Genomic DNA, 12,133 nt, shown 5'->3' with positions numbered 1-12,133 from the left:
TCACAACATATGTGTGTGTTGTGTGCAGTAGTCTGTTAATCACATAAATTTATGTTAAAAGTAAAACCAAAGTAAATTTCACTTCACTTTCACTCAAACATTGGACAGCTTTAAAAAAAAGTCCTAAATACCAAGACAAACACTGCAGCTTGGAACCTAAACTTTTACCACTTCAGACATTTCTAAAACTAACAATAAATATTAATAATTATCACTGGAGATAGTAATGCAAAAATTGCACTTTAAAAATGATGTAGCTTTATGTTATTAAAGCTAAAGTTTAATCAGTAATACTTTTATAACAAATTTATGTCAGAACATGATGTCTTGGTTAATGTCAAAGATTTTTTTTTAATAATGTCAACTTTGTATTAAAAGTGTCGTGAAATATTCATGTGAATAAGACTTATTCATGAATATAAATATTCATGAAGACTTACTCATGTTCAAGACAGGCGTTACGTCATGTTTATGACTGTGTCATGACAGTCTTATTCACAACCCGTCAAATAAAGTGTTACCCAGATTTGTATGACCCGCAGCTCTGGCCTGAAGGGATCTTCATAAAGTGCTTTTATGAGAAGCTCAGAGCAAGGTTCTCAGTAGGGTTGGAAGAAATTTCAGGCAACATTTAGTTCAGTTTTGTCTAAACATTAACGTGGTTTTATCTACTAAATAGAAGCTGCCAGCTGACAGCCATACATATATCAGTGAAGCATGGTATACAACATCATGGCTTAAATCACTGTATATGTACTGCTGATGCACATGAATGCATAACCAATGTGGAGATTTTGTATTCCTTGGCAACAACTGATCACATTCCTGTTTATCTGGAATTAAACTGTGAAAAAGTGCCAGAGTTGCTCAGTTATGAGAATAGCATATGTAGTAGGAAGCTGATTTGGAGTACAGTGACTGACAAGGATATTAGCAAATATAACTTGCTGCTGGATAAAAGTCCAAGCAATATTTCTATACATAGGGAAACTTTGTTGTGTGTCAATACTAACTGTGAACATATGGAGTATAAAAGTGAGTTAAATACTATGTTTCAGAAGATTACTGATTGCATTAATAATCAGGTGCTTTGAACAAAAAAGGTCAACAAAATATGCGTCAGAACCAGGTTGGACAGAGTATGCCTCTACATTTCATGTTGAGTCTGGAGCAGCCTATAAGGTTGGGTTGCTACAGGGAAGCCAAGATCTGTAATGACTTTAGAGTTTAAGAAAATTGCAAATGCTAAATTTAAGAAAGCTGTCTGCTTCCTAAAAAGGTATGATCAGAGAATCATTTGCAAATAAACTCCAGTATAATAATGTGTCTGAGGTTTGGGAGGAGATAAAGTTCATTAACAGCAGTAAGCCTCTGCTGCCGGCAAATATTTCAGATGTTACTGGAAATAAGAAAATTGTGCAAATATGGAGGAAGCATTACTGTAGAATTTTTAATTGTATAAATAGTCAGAGGTTCAGTGTTGGTAATATTGATTACTATAACGGCATGATTCTTAGACCAGATGAAGTATGTGTTGTTATTGAGAAAATGCCATTAAATAAAGCATGTGGTCTTGACCAATTACAGTAGTCCCTCGCCATATCGCAGTTCACTTTCTGCGGTCTCACTGTTTTGCGGATTTTTATTTTTTTTTCTTTTATGCAGCACTGCATTTTTTTTTATTCTGTGACAACATTCTACTGTATGAATCAGACCACTTTGTTTTGTATCTTGATTGGGTCAATTGACATCAAAGCGCTTTGTTCTGCGTCTTGATTGGCCAAGAGAGAGTCGTCTACGTTGCAGCCTTTGTTCTTAAACTGTAGTATTCATATCATTCCTGATCGCTTTTGTTTTAATACGGTAGTGTTACTTCACGGTGAAGTGTGTTGGCAATTTTTTTTTTGTTCAAAAAGTTGGATTTATTTCAAAATTAAAGCCATCATTGAGAAAGGGGGGTACAAACCTGGACAGGTTTTTAATATGGATGAAACCGGACTGTTTTGACTGCCTTCTCGCACCTTCATAATGAAGGACAAAGCTAAAGCCCTTGGGTTTAAGGCCCAAGAAGACTGTGTGACCGTGATAATGTGTGGAAATGCCGCAGGATTTCCACACATTGAGTGAGCCTTGGCTCACTTATAAATGAGCCAGGGCTCATTTATAAGTCAAAAAACCCAAGAGCCCTAAAATACAAAAACAAAAATGCGTTGCCTGTGTACTGGATGCACAACGCCAAGACCTGGATGACAAAAGTGCTCACCTCAAACTGATTTCAGCGTTGTTTTATCCCGGAGATGAGGCATTATCTGAGAGAGAAAGGCCTCGACTTTAAAGTGCTTCTGCTCATGGAGAACGCAGGAGGCCATGTTGCTGATTTGTCGTACGATGACGTGCAAATAGAATATCTGCCGCCAAACACCACATCGCTGATTCAGCCTATGGATCAAGGGATCATCTGCGCTTTCAAAGCTCTCTACACCAGGAATGCGCTGCAACATCTGGTTGAAGCTGTGGACTTGGACCAAGACTTCTCACTTAAGGCTTACTGGCGTGAATACAACATTGCATTGTGTCTCCTAAATATTGAGAGGGCCATTCACGAGATGAAGAGTGAAACTTTGAATGCCTGCTGGAAAAAACTGTGGCTAGAAGTGGTCCACGATAAAGGATGCTCTCCTGATGATCTCCATCACTCTGCGGTAGATAGAGCCGTGCAACTAGCAAAGCAGCTCAGAGGAGATGGCTTCACTAATATGACTCCTGATGACATAAATTCCCTGATTGAAGCCCCCTCACAACCATTAACAGACGAAGACCTGACGGAAATGCTAAGCCCGCAAGTGAAGAAGATGAGGAAGAGGAGGAAGACAACACAAGTGTTGAAGAAGAGGAGGAGGTCAGACTAACACTTGATCGCCTGGCAACCATGGTCAGGATGGCTAATAAACTTCAGCGAGTTGCACAAGAGTGGGACCCCGTGATGTACCGCTCTTTACAGGTCTCTAATATCATTGAAAGTGGCATGTCAGTGTATAAGAACATCCTCGCCCAGAAACAAATTGAGCGACAGCAACTCCCAATAAACATGTTCCTCATTCGGAAAAAGACACCAACACCCAGGCTTGCGGAAAACGTTACTGATGAAGGTGGGGATGCAGCGCCATCAGAGCAACTGTAATATATTTTACCGGGTGAGTAATCATTCAAAATTTCATCGTGTTGTTAAAATTATGTAGGTTTCTGAGAGTGTAAACTGTGTGACAATGTGGAAAATGTTAATGACAGTTTTGAAAAGATTTATAAAGAGTGCAAAGCGGGGTTATGGGGCCTTAACATTTGAATAGGGAAAAATTAAACAGTCACCACTTTGTGGATTTTATTTATTGTGGGACGTTTTCAGAACCGAACCCCTGCAATAAACAAGGGACCACTGCATCTGCAGAGCACCTGAGGTGTTCTAATCAAAGAACTCATGTGTTACTTTCACTATGTGTCACAGGTTTTCTAAACCATGGCATTTTACCTGACTCCATATTATCAGTACTTTTAGTGCCAGTAGTAAAAGAAAAAACTGGGAAATATCAAGTAATGACAATTACAATCGCCTTCAAGAATGCACAACAACTGATAATCAGTTTGGTTTTAAACGTAAGCTTAGTACTGATTTATGTATTTATTTATTGAAGGAAATTGAAAGTAAATATAAGACAGAAGACTTTTATTAATCACCATAAGTTGTTTATAAAGCTGCAAAGTAGAGGAGTCCCTGCATATTTAATCAGGATATTACTCGTTATGGCTATTGATCACTCTATGCAAGTTAAGTGGGGCTCGGAGGTTTCTGAACCCTTTTCTGTATCTATTGGAGTCCTGTTCTTTTTAATTTGTATCTTGGTGATTTGTCTGTTGAACTAAGTGATTCACTAAGTACATAGACATTAATTATTTTAATATCTATGTACATTAAAATAATTTAATGTACATAGAAATTAAATTAGTTAATGTCTGCATACTGCTGCATGCCTATAGTGCTGGCATGCAAAAGTTACTTAGGATATATGCTAGGGTATGGTCTCTAGTTTGATATAATTTTTAATTGTAAAAAGATTGTTATGATTGTCACAACTAAGGAGGATCAGAAGATTAATTTTCCTTCCTTTTATTTTGCAAATGAAGTGTTGAGTTTGGTTAATAATGTCTAATATCTTGGTCATATTCTGAGGAGTGAGCTCTGTAATGATGATGATGATGATGATGTGAAGCACAATGTTGTAAGTTGTACATGCAAGCCAATATGCTGGCACAAAAATTTTGCATGTGTAAAGACGAGGTTAAAGTGTCTCTTTTTTCAACTTATTGCATCTCGTTTTATGCAGCTCACCTGTGGTGTAACTCCAGTAAGGCTATGATGAAGAAATTGCAAATAGAATTATTCTGAGTAGAATTTTAGAATTCTCCTCACGTCGGACATCTGCAAGTCGAATGTTTGTCATGAATAACTTACCAAGTTTTCATGCTTTGTTGAGGAATGTCATGTATAACTTTAAGTGCCGCTTGGATTTATCAATCAACTCAACTCTGCAGTTGTCAGACCTCCGACAACTGCAACACATAGTGATTCTAGTTTTTTTAAATTTAAATTTTAATATATTAAATATTTTTACTTGATTCATTTTATTTTTATTCTTTTATAAATGATATGGACTACTTTTTTCTCTGAAATAAAGATATACTATTTAATTCAATTTATTTATATACCATAATGAAATGAGAAAAAGGAAATCCTCACTGTGCAAGGGGTTTCTGCAGCACCTCTTGTGGATTCTCATCAGGTACACTGCCCCTCCTGTACTTTGGACTGAACTGGGACAGATAAAACCTCAACATGCCCACCAGCTTCTGTGCTTTGGGATCCAAACAGACTCTGGACAGAGAATTTAAAATAATTATTTTTAGTAATAACCAATAAAGGTTGCATTGACAAGCAGTAATAATGTACAAGAAATTGAAGGAGTTCAGAAACTGTGGGAGATGTACCTGAAGGCAATGATGCTACCAGGAGTCAATTTCTGGAATTGAATTTCTTGCACAAACTCTGAGCGGTCTTTAGAGGTCACTCCAGCATGTTTCACCACTGCACTTTTCACCATCTGTACACATAACAGAATTCCTTTACTATGAAACATATGTCTGTAACAGGCCTATTAGAACAATTATGGTTATAGTTGTCTACGGCAATAAAGACAATATATTTTTAAAGCTGAATACCACAGATAAGAAAATAAAAACATGTTGAAGATAGTTTTTCTTCCACATTTGTTCTGTGTATCTTCAGCCAAGGCATCAGGCTAGAGGTAGAAAAAGAACTCATCTAGAAAATCATCAGTAGTGGGTGACGATGGCCTTAGTACTCCATGTGGCTGTCACGGGTTCTTTGAACTTTGCTGCATACCCTCCCCTTCTCTTAACCCACTTTCCTATCTGAAAAATCTTAAATAAAAGACCACTACAGCTGGGAAAAAAACTTAAAACATACAAAAAAAGAAAACATCTTCAGTATGCACAACAGTTTTTACCGGTACATGCTCTTTTATTTCCACTGTGTATTCTGGCATGCCATTTATGTATTTCTCATCCTTCTTGTAACTCCCAGCCTCTCTCTCCACTGTCCTTGCCTCCAGTACAATTTCTTCAATCTTGCCTGAGGAGGGAAGAATAAATAAAACATGCTTCACAAACAAACATTTGTACAGAAATTGAACTAGCACAAAACACCTGCACATACATATCTGATATCTAACAAACATGATAGAGTCCTACCAGGTATGAACATAGGTGGGACATTGTTGCTGTACTGATGGGTTTTGGGGTTCTTGAAGGCTGTCCTACACACTGTTACCACAGACTGGTGTGTGCTGGGGCAGTGACGAGTAACTGCAACAATATCTGTATCAACCTGGTCCACATACACCTGAAAAATGGAGAAAGTTAGACATGATCCTGGGAATAGGAAGCATTGTGTCACTATGAGTTCAGACCTGTGAAAAGCCCTGGGCAGCCAGCTCCTGGTGTAGCTTGTTGAGAGCCAGTTTCCCAGCGATGATGCCGCTCTGAAAGCCAACTTCACCAGTAGAGATGGGTGCTGAAGAGGGATTCCACTTGGGATAAAAACGCTCCTCCTTCACCACAGATATCTGTTCTCACACAGACACAGATATGAGAGCAAATTATGTTATTAATTCATGTATTTATATCTTAGGTTTAAAGGTGCAGTAGGGCGTTTCACACCTTGCAACTCCCTCAACCCCTTCGGTTCCTGCCATGAACGTGAAAAACTGACAATTCTCCTGTAACTTTAGGTTGTTTCCCATTAGCACAGCTGCAGCACACTAATGATACTGAGATTAAATATGCTACAGGGAATGTGTAAGCGCTGCATACACAATGAATGACACTGCTAAGACATTCTTGTTGGCTCTGATTGGTTGTTTTGACTGGGAGCAGTGCATTTCTGAGGATGGCAGTAGGACCACTGGCAGCAGCCATAAGACCTTGATTGAACTCATCTGTCTCATACTGTACTGTTAAGAGATTATGACAGTTTAAAAACACACTTTTTATGTATGTACTGGTTCTGCTTACGGATGCCCTTTTCTGGGGCAAACTACAACACAAAAAGGATGTCTAACCTGATGTTAGACATCAGGTTAGACATTCAGTGGTTCTTAACCTGGGTTCGATCGATCCCTAGGAGTTCGATGAGTCGGTCTCAGGGGTTCGGCAGAGCCTCTGACTTTACTTGTGTAAAGTTGTAATGACGCGCCCTGCTTTGCCATCACTTGCTGCAGAGGATCACGTTAAATTGCTTAGCCAATCACTGCTGCGGAGGAGCACTGATTGAAGGAGTTCCACTCTCAGCATGGATTTGAACTTGTGTCTTTAATTACTTAAGCAAAACTCAGTTTTTACCAAATTCTGTAGCTTTCGGTGTACTTCTAAATCTGTTCTTTAGTCACATCTTTTCGGGGTTGCTACTGCCTCTAGTGGCGTGGGGGTGGTAACACAACTAATATAATTACATTACTAAATCAGAATACGGCAAAGTCTTTATTATTTATTATTAATTTTTCATTCTCTTAAGAACGTAGAGCTACTGTAATTAAATGATCTAAACGAGACCTTAAAGTGGTTCCAGTTTTTCTCGATGGCCAACCTGTTGAAACTGTGGCAAATTTTAAATACCTTGGTTGTTCCTGGACAGCCAGCTCAACTTTGCTGAAAACACTGACTATATTTTGAAGAACTGTTCTCAGAGACTCTACCTTTTAAGAAGAATTAATGATCTTGCAGTGATCCAACTAGACTCTAGTTGGGTCCACTGTGTATTCTGGCATGCCATTTATGTATTTCTCATCCTTCTTGTAACTACCAGCCTCTCTTCTCCACTGTCCTTGTCTCCAGTACAATTTCTTCAACTAGAGTCACCCCTATGTCTTGAATTTGGGGGAAAAAAATCATATTTTATTTATCACTACAGAAGAGTTCAGTGAATGTGCATATGAAACTGGTGGGTTCGGTACCTCAAAAAAGGTTAAGAACCACTGTGTTAGTTATTTGAATAGAACCCATTTTAACCTAAATCTAAACCATTAAATCGACAATTAATAATAAGTTGATTAATTGTTTTCATCCCTAATTGAGACATACTCACATCCAGCTTTCCAACTACAGACTATATGCTAAAATAAAAATAAGAATAAGCAAAGCGTAGGTAGTAAAAAGTGCATCTGAGCATGTGATCTTAAATAACCTGATGTGGGACCAGTTCATCATATCCTCTGGTGGAGCCAGTAGCACAGCAGGCCATGGAAACGATAGCAGAACTGGGCAACGAGTCGAGAGCTGACCGCAGCTGTAAACACAATCAGACCAACAAAATAAAATTGAAATCTGCTTTACGGTCAAAAACTGTCAAATTAAAAGTCAGGGGAATTTAAACCAAGATCCCTGAGGCCCCACAGAAAGTAGAGACTTATATGAAGCAGACAAGAGCACAGACCCACCTGAATGGGACACTCATTGTCATGGGTCACATCCAAGAACATGGCGTGAGCGATAGAAGGCATGAGAGGACGCAGGCTGGGCTGAACGAAGGCTCCGACTGGCTCTCCACCGTAACGATAGACCAGCCGGCCCTCTTCATGGCTGTCTCCGGCGGACATGGCCTCTGGCAGCAGGACCGGAGAGGACCAGAAGGGTTAGCTAAAACAGGATGTGCCATAACAACTCATGCACAAATATTACATCTTTATAGCTACATCAACAACTTTACAATTAGCAAATATATTTCAAAGTAAAAAGTCATTACAAACACTAAAACACACATTTTCCTTCCCCAAACCAGTTTTATTCATCTTTATTATTAGGACTTATTTAGTCTGATGGGGTGCATAAATGTCTGCTAAACTGAAGTAATGAAGTACACATCAAAGGTTTGCCTATACATAAAGTTGCATATACTGAGCATGCATAGTACTGTACCTCGTATGAGGGATGTAATCCCTAGTCTGGTAACAAAGATGTTATCCAGCTCCTCGCTGCCAGTGAACAGTTCAGCCACCACATACAGGCTAGGACACTGGCTTCTGGCCACATCCAACATGAACTAGAAATAGCAAGGCAAAGCAAAGCAGCAGGACGAGTGCAGAACCAGAGTGCAGGAAGTACAAGTGGGAAGAAATGGGAAAGAGAGAGCGAGCGTGTTGTGCAGGTATTGTGGGGGCAAACAGCCAATTTGATATAACAAGACGCCATAAGATGCAGCATGCAGCAGAATAGTTAAAGAAACAAAACGATGGAAAAACACCAAGGGCATGGAGAGGTCACATGCAAAAGGATGCAGTGATGAGAAAAAGACAAACAAAAGGGCAAGTTAATTTATATATGCATGTACCTCTTATGAGGCTGTTGATTCCCAGTCGGTTAACAAACACATTGTCTATGAGTTCACTGCCTGTAAAGAGCTCAGCTATTACATACAGGTTGGGTCTGACCTCTCTGGCTGCATCTAACATGAACTAAATGAGACAACAAGACAACATCACAGAGAGAGAGGGAACAACAGGCTGCTGTTATCACAGAATCATCTGGATGAAAATCAAGTTGGATTAAATATGTCAGAAAATCCACACAACATGATTGTCTCCAAACTAAACAGGATTTTCTTCTATTTTTCACACATGGCTGTATTAGTTTGTCAAAAGAAAACCTTAAAACTGAAATGCCTAGAAAAAGTCATCAGATAAACAGATTTATCACATTATAAATAAACTAATCTATTTTACTGGGTTTAGGGTCACTTAGGCTTCAGTTAGACTCAATGCAGAGTTTCTGTGGACATCATTTGTCATCATTCTTTTTTCAGCTCTTCATTTAGCTTCATATATCTTCTCATCAACTCTGATCAGCTTCCCTGGCTCTTGTAAAAAAAAAATATTCTCACAACACGATGCTGCCATCACCATGTTTCAGTGTGAAGCATGTGTCTTCATCAACATTGAGTTGAATGTAAACATCACAGAAACTAGAGAAAAATAAGGTAAAGTACAAATCCATCTATCTGCAGCATTCACTCGGTATAAAACGTTTCACAACATATGAGATGCCATACCACACTGTGCTGTGATGATTTTCTAACTTCTTTGAAGATCTCAAGTAATTCTCCTACAACACCTTTTTAAATTTTACAACTCCAAAGTAATTGAAACCTCATATTCTCAAATGACTACACAGAATTATTTAAATAGTTAATGAGAAACAACACTGACCACTTTAAAGTGGTTTTATTGCTAAATAATTCATCTATCATATCACATCCCCATTATTCTAATTTATAATGCTCAACCATTTAAAACCCCACTAAAATACTTTAAAGTTTTCAGTTGCAGTGTGATAAAATGCCAACAAAGTTCCAATTTGTGAATGATTTGGAAGGTATTATAAACCTACAATCAAACTGAGAAAGTGTAAAATGCAAACAGGTTATATAAAAGAATAATAAAGAAGACAGAATCCAGTTTTATTCTATTTATTCACCCATCTAAAGCTAAATTAGAATTTCTACTAACATAAATGACCTATTTCTTCCAAGTTCTAAACAATAGCTTGATTTAATAACAGTGTCCATTATCATCAAAGTTAGATCCTCACTAAGAAAACAAAATGATCACAATTATGAATGACCACCACATGATTGGAAGTCACATGGTTTCAGACTCGATCAGAATTGGGCATTCCATCTTGATAAGGGATCAGATATATACATACAGGTACGTACAGGGACTGGGGGGCTGGACCTTCAGCTCATAACCCTTTTTCCTTGATCCCCCAAGTGCCCTTTTTTGAGTTTTTTTTTTTTTTTGTTTAATAGTTTTATGTGTGTATTACAAGGTCTGCTTGTGCCCCTCATCTGGCTGCCCTTAGTCTAATAATAACTGGATGGATTTTCAGTGCCTGTGCCTCCATGTTGTTAAGACACCAAGCCCATGGTAAGGAGGAGGTGGCAGAACTGCGCCCTTTATCAATCAAATTATGGGCAAGATTTATTTATTCATTTCCATTTTTTCAACATACTGTTTGTGAATAAATATGTAGGTTTGATGTTGACATTAAAAAAACTGTTTCTACTTATTTTCGGAATTGTCCTCGCAATAGCAGCAAAATCCCTCCTCGCTCCTAAACACAGAAACGGTTTGGCTGCAGAGAAAACTTCTGACTTTAACTTTATCATGCTGCCCCAGTGCCAGACTAAATGCCCTGTTCGCTACAGACAGCCTGAGTGGGTCCCACCATTTTGCATCAGAATCAGATATCCTGATTAAAAAAAAAAAACAGTACTGTAACTGGCACATCAACATACCTGTACACCTCATACCACCTGCTCACTGTTCACTCTCTGCTTCACCTTCTGCTTCACCTTAACCTAACGTTGCCACCAGGCAGGTTCGCACAGCTGCTGTTAGGATATGATGGAGGTGAGCATCCAGCAAAACGATGCGCAGCGGAGTGGCTCTATCTCTTCATAAAGGGTCGGTCTAAGGCAGTGGTTCTCAAATAGTGGGGCGCGCCCCAGCGCGTTTGACCCTGGGGAACAGGCTTTTTTTGGGGGCCGTACTAGTATAAAGTGTAATTGCGCATCCACTACAGTAGGCGGCAGTGGCGCTGTCATTGTTACATAGTGGTAAGATGTTGCGACAGTGCAACATCTTACCACTTACAAGACAACAGGTTTGCCTTGGTTAGCAGTGTTGAGTCAACAGAAAGCTCCGACAGCGTTCTGTCTATAGCCTCCGTTATTCAACATAACAACCCCCAACATGAAAAAGTTTTTAACAGGGATGAAAAGAAAAGCGGAAAGAGACAAAGATAATGAGACAAAAGAAAGTCACCCGAAAGCTAAGACGAGGAAATATGACAAAGGGTATTTAGCGCTTGGCTTCACTGTCACTACAGTTGGAGAAGAGGAAAGACCGGTGTGTTTGCTGTGTCTAAAAATGCTCGCAGCGGACAGCATGAAGCCAAATAAATTAGCGTGTCACTTAAATACGTTACACTCCAATCACGCCGATAAGCCGCTAGAGTTTTTTCAGCGAAAACGTGCTGAATATTGCCAACAGTCATCCCGCTTTGTGAAGGCTACTTCAGTAAACCATCGAGCGCTGTTAGCACCTTATATGAATAAGGTGGCATACCAAATTGCGCAGTGCAAAAAGCCCCACACCATAGCAGAGGAGCTGATACTGCCTGCAGCATTAGACATGGTCTCTGTCATGCCAGTGCAGCAAAACTAAAAACTATCCCTCTGTCCAATGACACTGTCGCCAGACGTATAATGACATTGCTAACGATCTTCAAGAACAGCTGGTAGATATACTCAAAGACAAACGTTTTACCTTACAATTTGATGAAGCAACTGACAGCAACAAAGACTGTCTGTTTATTGCTTATGTACGTTTTGACTTGTCAAACTCCCTGTGTGAGCAGTGGCGGAGCTAGACTTTTAAAGTTGGGGGGGCCAAGGGGGGGCCAGGACTACGTCTGGGGGGGCAAAATTTAAAATGTGTGTGTGCAC

At 39.2% G+C, this 12,133-nt stretch overlaps 1 protein-coding gene across 8 annotated transcripts in view; it reads right to left on the bottom strand.

Moving 5' to 3' along the window:
- Nucleotides 1-12,133, bottom strand: part of agla (amylo-alpha-1, 6-glucosidase, 4-alpha-glucanotransferase a) — a 157,962-nt gene that overhangs the window by 52,990 nt on the left and 92,839 nt on the right. For 7 of the 8 annotated variants that reach the window (XR_535914.1, XM_017309976.1, XM_017309975.1 and 4 more), the window contains 8 exons: nucleotides 8,957-9,080; nucleotides 8,067-8,230; nucleotides 7,814-7,915; nucleotides 6,042-6,197; nucleotides 5,824-5,974; nucleotides 5,580-5,704; nucleotides 5,041-5,153; nucleotides 4,793-4,927 (listed from right to left, as the gene is read on the bottom strand). Coding sequence is in view for 7 of the 8 variants with exons in the window: in XM_017309976.1 (XP_017165465.1) it covers nucleotides 4,793-4,927; nucleotides 5,041-5,153; nucleotides 5,580-5,704; nucleotides 5,824-5,974; nucleotides 6,042-6,197; nucleotides 7,814-7,915; nucleotides 8,067-8,230; nucleotides 8,957-9,080 (1,070 nt within the window). In the remaining variant the exon portion in view is untranslated. Of the gene's footprint in view, nucleotides 1-4,792; nucleotides 4,928-5,040; nucleotides 5,154-5,579; nucleotides 5,705-5,823; nucleotides 5,975-6,041; nucleotides 6,198-7,813; nucleotides 7,916-8,066; nucleotides 8,231-8,544; nucleotides 8,669-8,956; nucleotides 9,081-12,133 lie in introns of all 8 variants that reach the window. The other variant, XM_008433500.2, reaches the window with a different exon arrangement.

The sequence above is a fragment of the Poecilia reticulata genome, linkage group LG17 (genome assembly GCF_000633615.1).
Source record: "Poecilia reticulata strain Guanapo linkage group LG17, Guppy_female_1.0+MT, whole genome shotgun sequence".
In the NCBI taxonomy this organism is placed as follows: Eukaryota; Metazoa; Chordata; class Actinopteri; order Cyprinodontiformes; family Poeciliidae; genus Poecilia; species Poecilia reticulata.
This window is presented reverse-complemented; position numbering and strand designations above follow the sequence as displayed.